We start from the raw sequence: 21,321 nt of genomic DNA on the forward strand, positions 1-21,321 counted from the left end.
TTATGGTGACACTGCATGGAACTGAGCTAGAAGCTCTTCTAACAGCATTTTCTAAATTTTCTAATTCACAACAGCAGTTTTCTTTCCAAAACTAGAGGTTTCTGTCTTCTGTTTTGGGGGTTTTGTGGTTGGGTTTTCTATCTGGTTATGTCTGTCTTTTGTGGAAGATCCGAGGTGTGACTTTGATCTCTAAAGGGGACATGCATGGCTCCACTGCTGTCGGCAGTAGCTGTGGGACACCTGCAGCGCAGACGATAACACAGGTGTATTTGTAACATCCTCTATTACCTGCGTCTTCACTGGACGTATAGGAGGCAGAGAAGCCTCCATATGGCCTGGATCCATCAGTGAAATAAACAACCTTCATTGTATTTCCCGAAGATTTGATCTCATTGGTACCATTCACGCTGCTACACAGTTTCTCTAGCTGGGGTGAGTTACTTCTAATTCCATTAAATACCTGTTGGAAAAAATAGTTTAACCTTTAGACACAGTCCATCTGACTGAGTATTTCCTAGGAGGTTACGTTCCCAGACCAGACACAATTCCTTCTAAGAAAACTCTGTGCTAAAATGCATTACTTAACAACATGGGCACTTAGCCCAGTGCCACAAGCCACCACGTGACCTGGAGCACATTTTGTGGCCTCAGGGTCACTGCACTAAAATGGAAGTATTGCAGTCATGCCCTCCTGCCATGTGGTGACAAGTGAAAAACTGCTGTGCTCTTTGCAACTGGAAACTGTGATCAAAACGTAAAGAAGCTATGCCAACACGCTCACATCTTAGTTCACAGAGTTCACTGGGGAACAGTTTTGTTTAACAATCCCTCAGGACCTTTGATATTTGGAAAGAAGGCTTAAATGTTAATCTCTGATGATCTGAAGTATAGAAGAGCTCAATTTTTTTTTTTTTTTTTTTTTTGCGGTACGCGGGCCTCTCACTGTTGGGGCCCCTCCCGCTGCGGAGCACAGGCTCCGGACATGCAGGCTCAGCGGCCATGGCTCACGGGCCCAGTCGCTCCGTGGCATGTGGGATCTTCCCGGACCGGGGCACGAACCCGTGTCCCCTGCATCGGCAGGCGGACTCTCAACCACTGCACCACCAGGGAAGCCCAAGAACTCAAATATTTTTAAATGCCATTTTTTTATTGGAGTATAACTGTTTTACAATGTGTTAGTTTCTGCTGTACAACGAAGTGAATCAGCTATATGTATACATATATCCCCTCCCTCTTGGACTTCCCTCCCACCCAAGTAATTTTAAAAATCAATCTCAATATAATAGTTCTTTCCTACTTAGTCATGCATTCAAAGCTTCAATTTTCTTTCCGGTTTGAATTTTTAAAAATGGACTAGAGTATTGTGGACTCCAAAATATTCAACAACTCCAGTTATGCACACAGTTATGACAATTGGCAAAATGTTATTCCACTTCTTTACACATCCAAGGGAATATTTCAGCACAGCTCAAGAAAGATCCAGAAGTAACTAAACAATAATAGATTGAGCGAGTGATAGTCCTGTTTCTAAAAAGGACTTGAATGGCTTACGATTAGAAATAATGAGGCAGAGTGGGACACTAAGAGCTATGGAGAAGGATAATGTATTCCATAACAAAAGCTGTACGCTTTTTTGTTTACTGTAATTGATCATTAAATTTTGTTCTTCGGGAGCTTCTGGTTTAAAAAGTGACTTCCGGCTCATAGGACAGGACACAGAGCTTCCTATCATTTACTGAGCATGGACAAAATGCCAGGCTCTGCTAATAACCCACTGGGATTACCTTATCCAATTAGCAAAACAACCTCTCAGACATATAATATTACCCCTGTTTTCCAGATTAAGACACTAGAATTCAGAAAGATTATGCAATTTGCCAAAGTTCAAAGAGCCAGTAGTAATAAAATTGGGATTCAAATTATCCCTCTGATTCCAAACCATGAAGTATTGCATAAGGAAACAGAAAGTGACAAGTATTTCAATAATTCTAAAAACAGGAATGGGCAACACACTGCCAGAATCAAAACGGATTATTCACAACTAAAAGGCTGATGGAATATGTGCAAAACCATGATCAACGGCCTTTATCCCATTGACAGAGGCAGCCGGACGTGGGAAGTGCTTGTGGGTGCATCTTAGGGTGTCAGTCAAGGAACAGAAAAGAGGTCAGTGTGGTTGGGTCCTAGTGAGCAAAAGAGGAGGGGGGTTTGAGATAAGACACATGGGTAGAAGAAGGAAGGGGCAGCAGATAACATAAGTCCAGTTGGGCCATTATGAAGATGTGGGACTTCCCTCTGAGTGAGAAAAGAAGCCATCAGAGGATTTTCAAGGAAAGCCTTATGGTCTGATTTAGGTTTAAACCCATCACACTGGCTGCTGTGTTGAGATGCAGAGAGACAAGGGTGGAAGCAGAGACCAGTTGGAAGTTATTAAAATAAATCTAAGTGAGTGGCGATGGCGGCCGCAGTGGAGGTAGTGAGAAGGAGTTAGACTCTGGATCTCTTGTAACGGTCCAGCCGAGTGAGCTTGCTTATGGGTACAGTTTAAGGATGTGAAAGAAAGAACTCCAAAACGGACATCAAGGCTTTGGACCTGAGCAACCAGAAGTTTGGAACAGTTATTTACTGAGATAACAAAGACTGGAGAAAGGGCAAGTTGGGTGGAAAATATACTAATATTCATCTACAGTTAATACAGTATAAACGTATATATATCTGTCGTTCACAGTTAACACTCACGGATTTCATTAGCTTTCTTTTGCTAAGGGAAGCTAAGAATACTAAGGGTATTATACTTATACTTAAATATAATATTATACTCAAATATAATATTTGAGATTATACTAAGGATATAATCTCAAAGCATGAGCTTGGCAACCTGGAAGACAGTCGACCTTGGTCTTCCAGAGGAGTCACTCGGCACAACCAGCAGAGAACAGTAATGATGCAGGACCACCCATCTGCTTCAGACTTTTGGTGCTGGCTTGTCCTGTGACTCTGGTCCCAATCATAGGCTTAACTTTTCGGTTTACACAGGTTTTTCCATGTGTAATGATCATTTGCTTGAACATTTATCCTGCCTATGACCCTGATATAGGTTGAGACAACTAATAGTCTCTTAAAACAGCATTTATAAAAATTATGGCAAACATTTATTGTGACGTTGTTCTATCTAAAATACTTAGAATTTGTGTGAGATACAGTTGCACGGAGGGGAATATTCCTGACCTAGTTTTCTGACTGTGATTTATGGGTCAATAAACTCCTTAAACAATGGACTATCATATCCCTGACGGCAGGGGACACTTACTGTCACATGCTCACTGCTGCAGAATGGATGGTCTTCTAGCCTCAGGTTGTCAAAAGTGAGGGTCACCCGCTGTCCCTCCTGCACAGTGATTCTCCATTCACACATCCAGCCATGAGGGTTTGGGTTCAGGTAGTTGGGAGAAGTGAAGGTCCCAGCAGGGCCCTGGAGATCCCCACCACATGCTGAAGGGGGGGAAAAAAAAAGAGAGAGAAGAAAACAAAACCCCAAAACCTAAGAAAACTTCCAATCCAATCCTATAAGGAATGTTCTCAAAAGTAAAGCATTTTTTTTATTGTCCCACTAGACAAAATCAGTGCTCTTATTTATCACTGTATGTACACAAGGACTATCTCTGATATTTAATATTTAATCTCTGCTTCCATAGATGGTAGTTCACTGGCAGCCTTCTGTCATCATGGCCCAAGAAACATGAGAGTCCAGTAAGCGCAGTAATCATCGGAGTCAGGAAAATCAGAGGGCTAAAGTCATCATCCAGTTTTTTCAAGACAAGATCTTTATTTCACATGAGCTTGTCAGGGAGTTTGGAATGCAAATTCTGAGTGACTCGAGCGCTAACAGACTGGCTTTCTAAGATGAGGAACGTGTCTCTCACCTCCTGACACCCCTCACAGCATTAGATCCGTTCCCTTGTAGCACTGATTGCAGTTGTGATTTTTCATCTATTGGTGTGACTATTTGATTAATGTCTGCCTCTCCGCTAAACTAGTAAGGCCCAGGAAGACAAGGGTCACGGTGTCTTTGTTTAGTTATTGTCACACCAGTGCCTAAGAGGAGTGTCTATCCAATGTAGGGCTCAGCTATATATATATATATATATATATATATATATAATGAATCAAAGAACATACCTTCCACGCTGGAGTCAAACCGTAGTCTGAATCCCGAGGCAGAGAGAGAGCCGTCTGTGACAAACCTGACCAAAGCAACATTGCCAGAAGTATCTATGCTGTCAGGAATGGTGTTTCCACAGTATCTGCCCAATAGATTACCTGTGAGAGTCAAATAATTAAGTATTTATATGTCCAGGTGATTGATTTCATTTCACCTCTACTTGAGAAATTCTGCATGTACGAATTAAAAAACAATAATAGATAAGACCCTGGCCAGAAAGAAATGGTGACCTCTGGCAAGAGAAGCAGGTCAAACATGAATAAAAATCAATATATTCAAGTATATGTGGAAGTGTAACAAAAACAGCAACGAATCAGAGCCGAGGGCAGCAGCACAACGAGGAAGGCTGCTCATGTGGTCAGTGAAGTGGTCCAAGGCGACAGAGTGACAAGCATCCGCCTCATGATATTTCCAGGGTATGTTACCGTTTCCCTCCTTACCTTACAGGATGCCCCTCAAACATCTGAGCGTAGCCCTGGAAGATCTCCCTGGAAGAGGATGCCTTCCGGACACAGTGCTCTCAGGATAAGCTATACAATGACATCAGGGTTTTGGGCACCACTGTTTCATGGGTAAGAACTGAGGGAGAGAAAAGCTGGCACTGTCCAGAGCTGACTGATCTGCACTTCTCCACAAAAAAAAAAGTCTTGCCTTACTTGGAAGTGAGGAAATTTCAGAGGCTGAGTGAGTAACCTGTGAAAATAGATAACCCCAAAAGACAGCAGACATATCTCACTGACCAGACGTATGGTTTTCCCAGATCTCCACGAAGTCTCGTTCACAGCCAGATGAATCCTGAAGGCTAAAGCCTTCAAAGCGGATGGTGAGATAATGTCCCGAGGGTCCCTGGAGATGCCACTCACAGAACAAGTCGTCTGCATACGGAAGCGTTGGGTACCCGCTGCTTTCAATGACTCCACTTTGCCCTGTCACCCTTCCTCCACACTCGGCTGCAGAAAAAGAGCAATATTCTATCAGAGGTTTTCTTTTTTTTAATTCAACCAGCACATTTAAAAGCTTTTAGGTGCCAAGTGAACATGAACTGAAGTTTTAAAAATACTGAAAAGGTATGAAATGAAATCTGCTATTGGTGTACAGAGAAATGATACCACAAGTCCAATCTAATAATGGGAAAGGGAAGACGGAAAGATGTTGAATGGCATATTCTGTAACGTCTCATGAATTCTCTTGGGACACTATGTAAGAGCTATTAGCTGCAAGTAGGTTTCATTCCAGAACTAACTGAGAGATTGATAAGGGCCTGCCTAGTACCCTGTGTTAGTGATTCTGTAGACTAAGTCCTAGCTCAGGTAAAAACAATGCTGTGGTCGATTAGTCATGCCTGCCATTTCCGGTTTATCAAATAAACGTGTTACTGTAGTAATGGGTATCTCAGGGCCTTGAAAATTACTATCCAATTATTTCTTATCAGCTGGATGTGGGAGATTGAATTATATACAATTTGCCTCAGGCTATAAAATGACCCATGGTGTAGGTTAAATATTGTTACAACTAGGCTTTTCAAGTTTTGAACGCATTAAATATGTTTGGTTAGTGTTCAGACCCAACAGATACTAAATTCTATGTAATTGTGACCATATTGTAGTGAATCTTCAGAATGTATTATTTATGACTCCTTTTTTAAAGGAAGGAAATCAAAACATTGAACGAATGACCTGGCGCTAGACACTTAGGGGAAAAAACATCTCGATTATCTATTGATGTTGAGGAGGTCAAAGTCACTGTTCTAAAAATAGTTATTTGATTACTAAAGAGTTTTACATTTTAATATTGTACGTATTTCACGACAAGAGGAAGAAACGAGAATTTAACTGGATATGTTTTTCACTAACAAGTTAGGGAAAAATACAAAATATTCAAGTTTACTAAAAAGAGTATTTTTAAATGGAAATTAAAGTAAAAATTAAAATTGATAAATGACTTTGTGGTTTTAAACATTCACATTCCTAACTTACTTCTATCATTAAAGTAACTGCGAAAATTAGGCAGCTAGAAAGGCTTCTTTAAAAATGGCATGATCATTTCAAAAGTTTTAAAGCAATTATTCTGTCACTACTTTCTTACTGAATATAAAAATGTTGTTACCTATGGAATACTTGGCCTTGAATCCCACATGAGTGGGGCTGCTGTCAGACCGGAATCTCAGATACATCAGCTCTCCTGAGGACAACTGACTGGCGGGCAGATGAGCTCCACAGAACTTGGAAAGCACTGGTGCATTTGAATCAGCACCGTCTCGCAACTCAAGGTAACTGGACGTACAGCTACAGTGGAAAGAAAATTCTGTTTAGTTTGCAAAGTCCATGGCTTTGACATATTTTGATAATAAAGACTTCACTTTCTCCAAGGGCATTATTAAATCGTCATTTCTGTAGTGCTCTGTACACAACACAGCGTAGACACTATGACAGGGTCAGTGTAGGTGGTGTGTCACTTCAAAAGGCCGTATGATATTTTTCTGAATCATACACTCCAGTTTGTAGCTGAAAAAGACAGGTTTTACATGCACCACAATGAAGAATATGTACTCGCCTTCCATATTCTGTTGGTCTTAGAAATGTAAAGAGCATTCTCGAATCAGCCCCTAGGAATGTCGAAACACAAGGATTTTGTTTCACGTGATGTTATGACACATTTCACATGACAAAGATGAACTCTCTCGATAGCTATGTAACCGGGGCTAAGGGAGAATCTCAGCTGGAATTTTCCGTGTCCCTAAAAGAGGACAAGTATTTACCCAGTATTTCTTGAGAAGGTCAACCAGCCAGTTAATGCTCAGTGAGGGGAGAGTGGCATTATATCAGGAGTCCAGAACTGGAACGCAAAAGCTCTCATACCTAAGCTTTGCACCTGCATGTATTCATGCAGATGTAGACACACGTTTGGTAAATGAAGAGAAAGGTAACAGATTTTTTTCAATCTATGTAGTTATTCCATCCGTGTTCAACGTAGTCAGACAAACGCTCTGGTTTGTAATCTTTAAAGATTCTTACTAAACAGAGATTGGGAAATCGTACTGTCCTTGCTTTCGTCCTGTTTCTGACACTGGTGACCCCGGGTGTCACAAATTTCATTTGTTAAACAGATACTTTATTATTTATGACACTGAGTATGGGGCTGGCCGAATAGATATTCGTCTACCAGAGACACTCTCTTTTTCCTGTGGGAGGAAGAGCGGGTAATATAAATCTCAGACAGCCACCCTCCGTGTCTCTCGGAGGATGTGCACAGGGTCAGGAGGGACAGTGTCTGTTTACATCATCTGCTCAGCTGATGGGTGAGTGTCCGGCAGGCAAGGTTTTCAAGCTCCAGGTGTTAAGCATTTCCCTTCCCCATCCCTAGATTTCCTTTGCTGTATATGCTGCTGAGCGAAGAAGAAGGAAATTGTTCTGAGATGTGACAGCTGAAAAATACTAACTCTGGGTAGGAGGAAAATTAAACGGAGGTGACCTACTTGGGTGTTGCTTCGACATTGAATTGATCTTCAAACTGCAGCCTTATGAGCTTCCCGGGAGGAGCAGCTATGAGCCAGCTGCAGTCAGCGTGCTGCGGATAATTGCTGGGGTGGTTGGGGGAGGTTACGTATCCAGCAGAATCCGCATCGTGGATGTAGATATTGCCCCCGCAGGCTGTCAGGAAACACACTTAAATCAACCTACCGTCTGGAGAAAGAGGATGCAGGCGACTGTCACCTCCATTTTTAAAGGTCTCTTTATCTGTACCTCCAATATTAATTTCCTTTCATCTGGAATTATCCTCCTTTTCTTTTGTAAGCAAATATATTCTGAATTTGCTATCAAGGGAGCTACCACATGTATCACTTTTTAACTTGCCAAACGATATGTTCTCACTGGAAATTTCACTCCTTCCTAAAGCCAACCAAAGATTACAGTGCATGGTGCGTGCAATAGCACGTCATGGAAGCATAACGATATGCCCACCACTTCGATAAGCATGTAAAGGCACCAGCACTTTAACTGCCCCCTGACCATTCAGGTCAATAGACTGATGTTTAAAAGACTAAACAGATATACACTTTGTACAACTCTCTGGACATTCACTCCTTATGTTTCTTTGGGATTTAGGTGCATTTGAAGAGCAAGAGATGAATGGTATAAGAAATTTTATGAGCCAGTTTTTTTGAGAAGATAATGAGCTTTTAATACTTTTTGAAAAAGCCCAAAGTGTTAAGTAAAAATACTTTCCTTTTATCAATAAACATTTATTTTTTGGCAATCTCAGCAAACAAACCAAGTAAGAACAATCTGGGTACTTACAATGCCAATGGAGTTAATCTGTTCAATAACTTAGCCTCACAGATACTGAATCTGCTAAATTCTATTGACATTTGTTTCCAACATCATTCAGCCGCTTATGGGCACATCCTGAGTTGTGCCATTGCCTAGAACTCCTTCATCTCTGAAACCCTAGACGTTGAGCTCCTTTGACTGCCTTTAACTCCCTTGCTCCTGGTCTTTCCTTCAGATGCTCCTTGCAAAACCCCAATTTGGTGGTTGTGTTCCATTCAAACCATTCATGGAAATTGATGCCACAACACATGCATGTTCTCCACTCTCGACACTGCTAAGCCATCCTCCCGTTTCATCAGATAGATGACAACAGCTATATAAAACCAACTCGACTCCCCAAACCCTTCGTCCTCCCCATTCCCTCTCTCATCTCAGCACGCTACTCTGAGTCCTCTTCTAGAAAGGAGAAGTCAGATGAGAAGTCCCTCAATTTTTTACCCCTTATTTGTTACCATCCTTAAAAATTCACCTACATCTCTACCCTCCTTTATTTTCCCCTGTACGCTGCCTTCATGTATCTTGGGGTTGGTGTCCCAATCCATTCTGTCTCTTTAGGGACCCTGCTCTATTTAATCCCTCCATTTATCCTGTGCTTTTAATCTCATTCTCTCTCTCTCTCCCTTCCCTCCCCACTCTCTCCTCCGTGATACTTTGACCTTTCCACATATCACGAGCTCAAGGAATTTACAGCCACTTTCTTTACGTCCTCCTTCCCCTTCACTCGTCAACCCTCTGAAAGGACTCCTTTCCTGGTCCCCATCACCCCACAGTCACTTTACCCAAAGACGTTTGAAATCATTGTTCTGTATCCACAGCAGTTAACGTGTTGACCACAGCTTCCTTCTCTACACTGTTGCCCCTGAGCTTCCTGGACATCAGCTCTTCTCCTCCTCCTTTCATCCATTCTCCTCTGAGAATGGACCATTTCTCCTGTCCTTGGGTGCCTCTTTCCAGGTCTTTCCTGGCATTGCTGGAGGTCCCCAGGAATCCCCCTGCAGGCCCTTAATCTTCTCAGTAGAAATTTCCTGGCTAAAGTCAGCCACCCTCGTGACTTAAACTGCAACCAGTCTCCTAACAGTTCCCGTATTTCTAGATTCAGCCCAGATCCCTGTTCTGACCTCCAGACTCCTGGTCCAGTGCAGGGTCTACTGGACATCCCGAGGGGACATCATTCAGAGATTTCAAACCGAACGTGTCCCAGACTGCCCTTACTACCTACCCGCCGCCCAGAAGTCCGTATACAACTGCACGATCTTCTTACTGACCACCTCGTTTTCTCCTTAATACTTGTTGCCATGTGACATGCTGCATCTCTTATTTATTATCTGCATTTTAACACTGAAATTAAGCTCCATGGGGACATGGATTTTATTCGTTTATTGCTATATCCCTGGGGCCTAGCATAGTGTCTGTCACACGGCAAGTTCTTAATAAATGTTTGTGGGATAAATGGATCCACCAGCCAGAAACCTGGGGGCCATCTACGGCACCCTCCTGTCCCACATCCAAATCCACTCAATTCCGTATTTATAATCTCTCTCAACATCCCTTGTCTTCTGCATGCTTATTGCCATTGCCTTAGCCCAGGACCTAATAATTCCTCCCTGAATTACTCTTTCACCTGCTCTCTCCACCTTAGTCTCTCCCCCTCCATGTGTTTTCAGTGCCGCGGCCACACGGGTGTTTCTAATCTGATAATACCATTCGTGCTTTGGATTAAAACCTTCCAAGGGCCCCCACTGCCTTCCAGTGAACATCTTAACTCCTTTTGGTGCCGCCCTCATGATTCCTGCCTGCTCACCACCATGACGTTTAGCTCCTTTTGACTCTCTTCTCCAGCAGTTGTGAACTCTTTCAAATTCACGGAAATGCCTTGTTATTGCACAGCCATCGAGAATTGATACGTTGTCACCTCCTCTCTTCACTGACTGGCAAATCTCTGTCAGTTTCCTTCCTCTGGGAGCCTTCTCCCACCCATAGCTCCCGACAGCCCCTCCTTCTAGCCTCATCGTACCGTGTCCTACCTGTGCCTTTGCTTGTATGTCTCCCCCTCTGCACTGAACTCCTCAACAGACTTGGTAGTTTGCACAGTGTGAAGCACTTTGTAAATGTTCAATTAATTAATTAGAATGTCAATCAATCCAGTGAGAATAAAAGCATGGAGCACAGGGACACAGAACTCTCAATCAACCGTACTGAAGGAGTGTCCTTGGAGAACGACGGTGTAGGACAAGGCTAATTCGATGCCACAAGTTGTTCACTGAATAACATGTGTTAAGAGCTGAGAAACTGAAGTGGCAAAGAAGTTGGTGTGCTGGAAAGATAGATGGGAAGTAGAACTGACTGTAGTTATAGGAAATGGTTGAATCAGAAAGTTGAGAGAAACAAAGAGTGATCATATCGCAACAGGTTTTGAAATCAAAAGACTTTTAAGTCTAATATTGAGGCAGAAAGATGGGGAGATGGTAACGGCCATACCATTCTTGCATGAACAGAGGGTCAAAAAAGCAACAAGTTACAGTGTTTGCAAATCTATAAGGCTCTCTAAAGGCTCAGGACCAGGTGAAATCCTGCCCATTCACAGCTCAGCAGCAAAGCTCAGAATGGAGATGGGGAAGGATGAGAAACTCACTACCTATAAGGCAGCGGTACTGGGGTCACAAAGCTGTGCTGGTGAAGGCTCCTTCTAAGCGCCAGACCTATGTGGTCTGGGAAGTGGTGAAAGGACATTCCCTGTAGTCAGGGAATCTACACGAGGCATTAGATGATTTTCTGTGTCAGTTGGTGGAGACGTACTTCCTCTCCTCTCTTCAAATGAAGACATTCTGCTGACATTTTAAATTCTCATATCATATTTTGGAGAATGTGCGATAAAACATATGGCTCATTTGGATTGATACAGATTTTGAAATATGTCCAGGAATCTGTCATTGAGGTCATAGGGTTATCCTGAAATCCAAATTATCTAATTTTAAGGGGACGAAGACTTACTCTTTACAGACACCACTCCTTCCCTTTTTTGAGGCTATGCTTGTTTACTTATTTATGCAATTAAACATTATCTAAAAATAAATGTCACAAAAACCAAATCATTACAGCAGAATTAAATATAATTACAATCAAGTATGATTAAGACAAGGTAATTAAGTAAAGATCATTACTGTAATATATAATTAAATGGGTAATAATAGAATCAGAGGATTATATGTTCATTTAAAAAGAAGCATACAGATGATTACAAAACAATGTAATTGTCATTCTTATAATGTTTCTATAACTGTATGTAACATAATTAGACATTGCATAATGGAAAAGTCTAAGGAATTTCAGGGGAATCATTAAGATCAGCTCAACTTATACTCATGGAGAAGTTCACTTTGTTCATTCTCTTGATATATGGCCTTGGAACAACCTAAGCCTCATCTTACTTATCTGAAGAATGGGCACAATGAAGAAAATGTAGTCGTGATGAGATATCAAATGTATCAAGCATAAAGTAAGTGCTTGATAATAGGTAGCTACTCTTATTAACATTATTATTGTTAGTTCAGAAAAAAACTTTACATATTTTTTTCTCAAATCTATTTAAACAAAAAAGGCCAAGCAATTGCAGGAAAAGTACAGACATTATTCTCAGTGAAAATACTTACCTAAACTCTTTGCCTCATATGTGATTTTAAATCCTCGTCCTTCATTACTATTATCAGAAATGAACTGAACAAACATTTGATTATCTGAGGTGAACAGAGTGGACGAAGGTCGACTGCCACAAAAACGCCCATTTCCTCCATGGGGTCCCAAGGGTGGAGAAGAGATATCAGGTCCATTTTTTAGCTGGAAAGACAAATTAAAATTGCACAATTTCCTTCATACTGATAAAGATGAGGTATACAAGTTCTATCAGTTTATAGCCCAGGAGGGGAAACATCATCATTTTGTTTTCTGAATGAAGTATGTAGAGAAAGTAGTTAGAGAAAGCAGCAAACAACACCTACCACCAAGTAATCCCCCTGGCTGCAAGAAGAGTCTCTATTTGGAATCTGGAAGGGCTGCTCAAAGTGTACAGCGATGGTCAGACCACTCTGAACCTGGACATGCCAAGAGCAGTTGAGGTTGGGAGTGTAGGTCTCTGCATACCCGGGTGACGTGATAATCCCTCTGTCTGCATGCAAGTATCCACCACAACCTTCCCAGGAAGAAACAAAGACAACAGCACATTTAAATAACACTCGCAACTGGACTTTGATGCTTTTTCTTTTTGTCTTGAGAATTTTCAAAGTATAGGCGATAGAAATGTGGTTTGAAACTCACTCGGGACCAAAAAATGTTGGAAACAATTAGCGCAACAAGCTTGGATGGAGCACAGGCTCCTCGGTACTCATTTTGTTTTTGTTTCTAAGATACGGATGTAGAAGTAAGCAGTGGAGACAAATCCCTTAACTTTCATGAAGCTTACTTTGTAGAGGAGTCAGACGTACAACAAACACCTACATAATTAATATGTGAGGTGGTGATAAGTTCTACAAAGAAAGATGAACGGGGAGAGGGAAAATGAACTATACTGCCTGAGGCAGTTAGCGAAGGCCACGTTACTGCAGTCATATCCGAGCACAGACCTGATTGAAATGGGGGATCGCATCCTAAGTGAAGTAAGTCAGACAGAGAAAGACAAATCCCATTTATCATGTTTATGTGGAATCTCAAATACGTCACAAATGAACCTGCCTACGAAACAGAAACAGACTCACAAAGAGAACAAACCTACGGTTACCAAAGGGGAAAAGGGGGGGGTGGGTAGGGATAAATTTGGAGTTTGGGGTTAGCAGATACAAGCTACTATATATAAAACAGATAAACAACAAGGTCCTTCTGTATAACACTGGGAACTATAGTCAATGTCCTGTGATAAACCATAATGGAAAAGAATATGAAAAAGAATGTATGTCTATGTATAACTGAGTCACTTTGCTGTACAGCAGAAATTAACACAATATTGTAAATCAACTATACTTCCATAAAATAAATTAAAAAAAGAAAAAGAGAGACGGGGAATCAAGACATAAGACTGTTTGAGAGAAGAGCACTGCAATCCAGAAACAGCTGGCGTGAAGGCTGCTGTGTTAGTGGTGCATCACAGAAGTCAGAATGCATGAGGCCAAATGAGAGATCTAAACGGTTAGCCCGGTAGGTCGCGCAGGACACTGCAAGGGCTTATTCTGAGTAAGAGGAACACATTGAAGCATTTTGAGCATCATAATGGCATGATCTGACTTAACATTTTAAAGACTCACTCTGTCTGCAATACTTAAACTCTAAGGAAGGGCAGGGCAAAGCAGAAGCAAGAGGTCCAGTGACTTCTTGAGTCCAAGGAGGGTTGACAGATGCCTGGACTAGGGTGGCAGCAGTAGAAATGGGGAGAAGTGGTTGGACTCTGGATATACTGCGAGGGTGGGACCATTGTGGTTTGCTGATGAATGAGATTGATGGAGCCAGAAAAGAAGAATCAACGGTGATGCAAGCTTCCTGGCTTAAATAGCTGGAAGAATGTACTTTCCACTTCCTAAGATCGAGAAGAATGTGGAATGAACAAGTCTGGGGCTGGGGGAGGTAATAAACGGTGGGAGGCAAGAGTTAGTTTCCCACATGTTAACTCATACAGCGCGAGCTGTCACGCACATGTCCACGAGCCACGTGACAGAGAGGGAGAAGCTCGAGCTGAGAAGACAGCGATGCAGTAGACGCTTATTTGCCAGCTGTCAGGGACGGACCAGAGCATCAGTGACTGAGGGCAGGGAGCTCACACAGCTCGTTAAAACGCAGAGGTGAAAATTTACCTTAGGTCTAATTCCCAAGCCCATTCTCCTAAACCACTCTGCAGCTGCCCCCCCCTTGACTGTGAGGACGACCGTTTATCTTCAATTGGTCCCTACTCTATAAAAGGCATACATAATCCTGGAGAAAACATTCGTTTTTCATGTCTAGATTGATAATCTACTTTAAAATTAGGTTTTTCAGTTAAAAATATGAGAGCCTTTAGAAATGTCACATTCTGTGGGCTACTTTTTAACTTTAATCCAGTGTGGGTTGAAAATGATTGTGTGGACTTCACATATTGTCAAGTTTTGAAAGTCTCAATCATACTCCACACGATAGCCTGCCATATATGATGCACATTGTCAGACTCACCAAGTTCATATTTCAAGAGCAAACAAACTCTTCCTGCCAACCTTTAAATGAATCATTTCAACCAAGGGATTTATGACAATATCTCCTACATTACCTTTGTTATTTCTTAGGTTGAAGATAACTCTGACTTACTGCTTCTTTGATGTGTTATGGACATGTACTGTCTTCTGGTTCCAGCCATCCGCTAGGCTGAAATTTTGTTTTAAACATCTTACTCTTGTGCCTACCGTGGAGGGAAGATGCCCTGCCCAAAGAACTGAAGATGGGGGACCATTCACAAATGTGGCCAGTTTCTTTCTTTCTTTTTTTTTTTTTAAGACTTAATACCTGACATCAGGATAACCCCCAGAGGCCGGGCAGAGGCCTGTGTGCTCTGACTTAGAACCTGTGTCCTGGCATTGAAACATGAGCAGAGTGTGTTAGGGAGACAGCAAGAGGAAGATGAGATGAAATGAATTAGAACCATGAGAACACATTACTCTTGTGAAACGATGCATTAAAGCCCGCCCTGGTTACACTGAAGTCCGAGGTGAAGTGGATCACCATGTGCTCTCCAGTAGACCGGATGGGCCCAGGGATCTCTCTGCCACAGAGAACTGCTAGCTCCTGGGCCATGCTGTTGTCTCCTATGACCAAAGAGAGGAAATGTCAGTGTGAAAATATGACGTCTTAAGAGTCTCCTCCACAACTTATTTACAAAACAGAAATAGAGTCACAGATATAGAAAACAAACTTATGGTTACCAGGGAGGAAGGGGGTTGTGGAGGGATAAACTGGGAGATTGGGCTGGACATATACACACTACTCTATATAAAGTACATACCTAATAAGGACCTACTGTATAGCACAGGGAACTCTGCTCAACACTCTGTAATGACCTACATGGGAAAAGAATCTAAAAAAGAGTGGATACAGGCATACGTATAACTGATGCACTTTGCTGCACACCTCAAACTAACACAACACTGTAAATCAACTAAACTCCAATAAAAATTTTTAAAAAGGAGTATCCTCCACCATCATTGCAACCCAGCCAAAGCGCCTCACACATTATTCTCAAAACACCCCCGTTTCTAGGAGGCAGCAGGATTACCAAATAAGGGACATTCCAGGGGTTACATCATTGTGGCTCCAGTTTGTAACGGTGCCGCCTGTCTTTTTCTTTAACCTTTTCAATAACAACTTCTTTGCCAGTTCCCACTGCCTTTCCAAAAACTGGCTGACAGTTCTTCCTGGAACGAAAACTCAAAATGAGAGGACGTGAGTTGGGAAGTAACTGAGGACCAGTGCTGATATGTGCAGTAGATTCTGATCTAAACTATTCTGACTGCTGAAGGTCAAGTATCTAAAAAAAAAAAAAAAAAAGGTTTGATTCTTCAGCCCCAGATCCGATGCTAATGTTATAAGGTCATTTGCCCCGAAATCTGCCTTCACCTTCAGAGGGGTTTTCTTTTTTCTTTTCATTATTTTGTTGTTCATTGTTTGTTTTGCCATTATAAGAACACACTTCTCTCCACGTGTGGAGGATGAAAAAAGATAATGTCAGCAAATGTGCACCTCCAGAGACATCAGTGAGAGCTGGGTAACCCCCAAGGCCCTTTTTCCTCTGGCTTTTCTCTTGATTATAAATTTTGATCAGAACAACTGTCTCAGTCAAAGCCTGAATGGAGCAAGGACTTAGATTCCTTGGCTGGGAAAATACGTTGTTTTTTTCCCTAAGGCAGAGAATTAATTAATTTGAAACTTAAAAAAAGACAAAAATAGAATACGAGACATGAGGAAATTTGTCCTTTCACTCAACTAGCAAAATGATTCTTTTTTTGACATTGACCGCAACCTAAAACGTACTCATTATTGACTAGTTTAGAAAACAAGTTATCAAATGTAGTAGCACAGCTATAAATACACGCTGCTTGGAAAGGCGTTCTTTACAGGGGTTCTGACCTCTGGAAACGTTTGCATTTTTTATCATTCAAAAATTTATCTGTGACTCCTTTTGCATCTTATCTTCATTATGCTATTTTGCTACACATCTCACCCCAAATCTGTTGACTTATTCTCTGATTAACTGCATCACAAAGCTTTGAAGCTTATTATATGTTGTTACTTATTTCACATGTGTATGTTTTATCTCTCAATGAGACTGAGTTGGGTCTACTGATTTTCGTTTCCTTCCTAAAGAAAGAAAAACAAGAGGAAAGATGATCATTCTTCTGGGCAATGTGCTGATAGCAGATAGTTGATAGGAAAAAGGGGGAAAGTTACGGTTTACCATCTGATCACGTTTGTGTGACTGACTTGAGTCTTCACTTACTGCCCAGCTCCTACAGAAGGAAAGTAAAGCCCCTCTGCCATTTGATTTTTCTCACTATACTTAGTGGGGGGTCTAGGGTTAAGGGGATAAGGCGGACATGAAAATGCCCATGAGCCACCAGTGGGCCAAAATCAAACACATGCTTTGGTCCAAAAAAAAAAAAAAATGCTCTGAAGGTTTTTTCATTAATCGCCAAAATGTAACAAACTGAGAAGTTCACAGAAAACTCTATGCTCCTCATATCTCTTGGAAAATAAGATCCACAACAACGAACCCGCACTCCTAGTAGCTGCCCCTTTGATTCTGTCCTCCAGGTGAACACCTTACTAGATGTCACCTGCTGTCTAGGCAGGCACTGGGGTTGCAACATGTGTCATGCAGGGCAGTGGGTCCCCAGCTTCAGAGACTCCACCACCGGGAGGCAGGGACCCGGGTCAGGCGAGGGGAGCACGTCACATCGGGGGCAAAACTTAAGGAGGTGCCCGAGACCTCAGAAATCAAGATAAAAATATTTCAGTACAATATTTCAAAAATGGAAATTTAATGTAGAATGAACAAAATATTAAAATTTTAAATAAAGACAGGATCTGACTCTGTACTTTGTCCAATCCTGCCTTACTCTCCTCACCCTGATCTTAACCTTAACCGGAGACAGATGTAGGACCCATCCAAGTTTCTAGTTTAGTTGGTCTGGGGTGGGGCATAGAATTTGCCTTTCTAACAAGTTCCCAGGTGATGCTCATGCTGTCGGTCTGGGGACCTCACTGTAAGAGACACTGACTAGAGGATATGGCCTCCCTATCCTCCTCTGTTCCATGCAAATCATGAACCACAAGTCTGTGCATCTTGCATTGAAGCATTATTTATATCCCTCACTCATCACATAGCAATACCACACCTGGGTACAGAGGAAAAGATGAAAAAATATTAGCCCTTAATTCTACCCATTCTACCCAGAGATTCAGTACACAATAGAAACTTGAATACATTGCAATTTTAAATACTTTTCACACTTGGATCTTAAAACCATAGGTATAAAATATCAAGATTTATTTCCATAGCCTTTCAACGAGAAAGCAGCACAACCCGGAAACTCAGATTATAATTTCCTACTTAAACCACAGGGAGTGTTTCCTCTTGGGAATGTGATGCTCTCCCTAACATAGTGTGCGGATTATTTTGCTCCAGGCAATTTAATGCTTTCCTTATGTTCTGCAGAAATGGTGGCCAGTTCTAGTATCTCATGCTTTCACTGACCATAATACCTGTGCATTTCCATGCAAATGGATGGAAGCAGTAAACGAGTATGATTACAATTGAATGTAACTAAATGTGTGTCAGGGTTGAAACTTGGTAGTTTTTTGTTTTATCTTGTTTTTTAAACGTTTCTCACCGTCTCTTATCACAAGTTTATCATAGCTGCATGTACTATGAGATTCAATGTCCAGGGAAAGGATGTTGAGTTCCACAGTAGAATCAGGAGCCTGGATAAGCCACATGCAGTCAGCGCCATTACTGTAGCTTTCAGGCCAGCCTGGGGAGTAAAGAAAGACTGGAGCATCTCCTGTCTGCAGGAACCCACCACAAGCACCTGCAGAATGAAAAGCCACATCGTTGAAATACCTCTGGCAGAAAAGAAGGTAGCATTTCACTTGAAAGCCACAGTTCTACACTGAAACAACCAATTAAAACAATTTTCTCAAAGAAATTTATACATATTTTATTAAATCCACTGATTCAGACAGCTGTGATTTCCATAATTTTTTGAAGAAAAACACACTGTATTCTACTTTTTTCACCATAATTTTACCACTTAACCCAATTATTAATGGGTGCCTATTATCTGTCAAGCATGAAGGAAGTCCATATGGAAGATCCTATTATTATCGTAACCAAGGTAGAACTTTGTTCATGTTTCCAGTGTGCTTTAGTCTTCACCTTCTTTTAGCACAGCTATTCATCATGTAATTTATATTAGGCAATTTTGAAAAAAATTTTCAATTTGGTGAAATGAAGCATTCAAAAAAGTTTGTGAGCTTATAATAACAACAGGCTTTTTTTGGTTGTTGTTGTTGTTTGCTTCTTAAATAACAGTTTTGTTGAGTTATTATTCACTCACCATAAAATCTACCCTTTTAAATAGTTCAGTGGTTTTTAGTATATTCACAAAGTTCTGCAATCGTCACTGCTACCTAATCTTAGAACACATTTTCACCACCCTGAAAGAAACTGGATACTCTTTACCACTGATTCTCTGTTCTCTACTCCACAAGTCTATGGAAACCACTAGCCTCCTTTCTGTCTCTATGGAGTTGCCTATTTAAGACATCTTATATAAATATAATCATACTATGTGTGGCCTCTTGTGACTGGCTTCATTCACTTAGCATAATATTCTAAGGTTCATCTGTATTCTAGCATGTATCAATACTTCTTTCATTTTGAGGCAGAATAGTATTCCACTATATGGATATACCACGTTTAGTTTTTCCATTCATCAGCTGTTCGACATTTGGGTTCTTTCCTCTTTTTCACTATTTATGAATAATATTTCTATGAACATTCCTGTATAAATTTTTGTGTGGACATATGTTTTCAATGTTCTTAGGTATATAACTAGGAGTGGAATTGCTGGATTGTATGGTAACCCTGTGTTTCAATATTTGAGGAACTGCTAAACTGTCTTCCAAAGTGGCTGTAGGATTTTACATTTCCACTAGCAATGTACAAGGGTCCCAGATTCTCCACATCTTTGTCAATAATTGTTATTGTCTGTCTTACTGATTATAGCCGTCCTAGTGTTAAATACATATTTTCTAGTATATCACTTTAATTCATTTGTTATTTATTTAACTGTATATTTTCGAGTTTTTTCTGTGTGGTTGTTCAGAAGATTACAATTAACATCTTAAGACATTGTAGTTTGGATTAATATTAACTTAATTTTAATAGTATACAAAACTTGGTTATAATATAACTCCATTCCCACCCACCCCCATCTTTTATGCTATTATTGTCATAAAATTATATACTTAAACATTATCAGCATAGTTTATTATTATTGCCTTATGCAGCTGTCTTTAAATCAGAGAGCAGAAGAAAAGAGCTACAGATGAAAATACATTTATACTGCCTTTATATTTACATATGTAGCTGTCTTCACTACCTACTATCTAGCAGTAAAGACATGCTAGGGTCATTTCATTTCATTCTGAAAGCCCCCCTTTAGCATTTCCTGTAGCATAGGTCTGCTTGCAATGAATTCTCTCAGCTTTCATTTATCTGGGAATGTTTTAATTTCTACTTAGTTTGGAGGATACATTTTCTGGGTATAGAATTCTTGATCAACAGACTTTTTACTTCAGCACATTGACTATGTCATCCCACTGCTCTGACCTTCATGGTTTCTGATGAGAAATGAGATGTTAACCTTGGTGAGTATTGTTTTTACAAGATAAGTGAGTTTCTCTTCGTGCTTTCAAGATAACCCCTTTTCTTTAGCTTTGACAGTTTGACAGCAGTATGTCTAGGTACAGATCTCATTGAGTTTATCCTACCTGGAATTTTGGGGATTCTTGGATGTGTAGGTTAATATTTTTCATCAAATTTGGGATGTGTACAGACATTATTTCTTCAAGTATTCTTTTTTTCCCTTTCCCTCTTTCTTTACCTGGGACTCTCATTATGCATACATATGTTGGTATAAATGATAGTCTCTGAAGCTCTGTATAATTTTCCTCTTTCTTTTCCTCAACAGGATAATCCTAAAGGACCTACATTCAAATTCAGGGATTCTTTCTTCTGCCTGCTCAGATCTGTCATTGAGCCCACCCAGTGAATTTCAACTCCAAAATTTCTAGTTGGTTGCTTTTTCTTTCAAAAATGTCTGTCACTTTATTGGTGTCCTCTAGCTGGTGAGACGCCACCCCACACTCTTCGTTAACTCTTTAGACATGATTTCGTTTAGTTCTTTAACATACTTACAATAGCTTATTTAAAGTCTTTGTTACGTAAGTCTGACATGTTGGCTTTCTCCAAGACAGTTTCTATGGATTGCTTATATTCCTCTGCATAGGCCATACTTTCCTATTTCTTCATGTGTCTCATAATTTTTTGTTGAAAACCAGACATTTTAAACAATGTAATGTGGCAACTCTGGAAATCAACCCCTCCCCCAAAGTTTGCTGTCACTGCTCTTTGTTCAGTGGCTTTTGTGTACTAATTCTGTAATGTCTGTGTTAATTGTTGTGTGTAACCATTGAAAGTCT

At 40.8% G+C, this 21,321-nt stretch overlaps 1 protein-coding gene across 3 annotated transcripts in view; it reads right to left on the minus strand.

Moving 5' to 3' along the window:
• Positions 1-21,321, minus strand: part of CUBN (cubilin) — a 281,633-nt gene that overhangs the window by 74,896 nt on the left and 185,416 nt on the right. For all 3 annotated transcript variants that reach the window (XR_010934358.1, XM_067704299.1, XM_067704308.1), the window contains 10 exons: positions 18,447-18,644; positions 15,219-15,365; positions 12,549-12,739; positions 12,204-12,387; positions 7,698-7,872; positions 6,329-6,507; positions 4,963-5,172; positions 4,180-4,320; positions 3,311-3,492; positions 289-460 (listed from right to left, as the gene is read on the minus strand). Coding sequence is in view for 2 of the 3 variants with exons in the window: in XM_067704299.1 (XP_067560400.1) it covers positions 289-460; positions 3,311-3,492; positions 4,180-4,320; positions 4,963-5,172; positions 6,329-6,507; positions 7,698-7,872; positions 12,204-12,387; positions 12,549-12,739; positions 15,219-15,365; positions 18,447-18,644 (1,779 nt within the window). In the remaining variant the exon portion in view is untranslated. The remainder of the gene's footprint in view (positions 1-288; positions 461-3,310; positions 3,493-4,179; positions 4,321-4,962; positions 5,173-6,328; positions 6,508-7,697; positions 7,873-12,203; positions 12,388-12,548; positions 12,740-15,218; positions 15,366-18,446; positions 18,645-21,321) is intronic.

The sequence above is a fragment of the Pseudorca crassidens genome, chromosome 1 (assembly GCF_039906515.1).
Source record: "Pseudorca crassidens isolate mPseCra1 chromosome 1, mPseCra1.hap1, whole genome shotgun sequence".
Lineage (NCBI taxonomy): Eukaryota > Metazoa > Chordata > Mammalia > Artiodactyla > Delphinidae > Pseudorca > Pseudorca crassidens.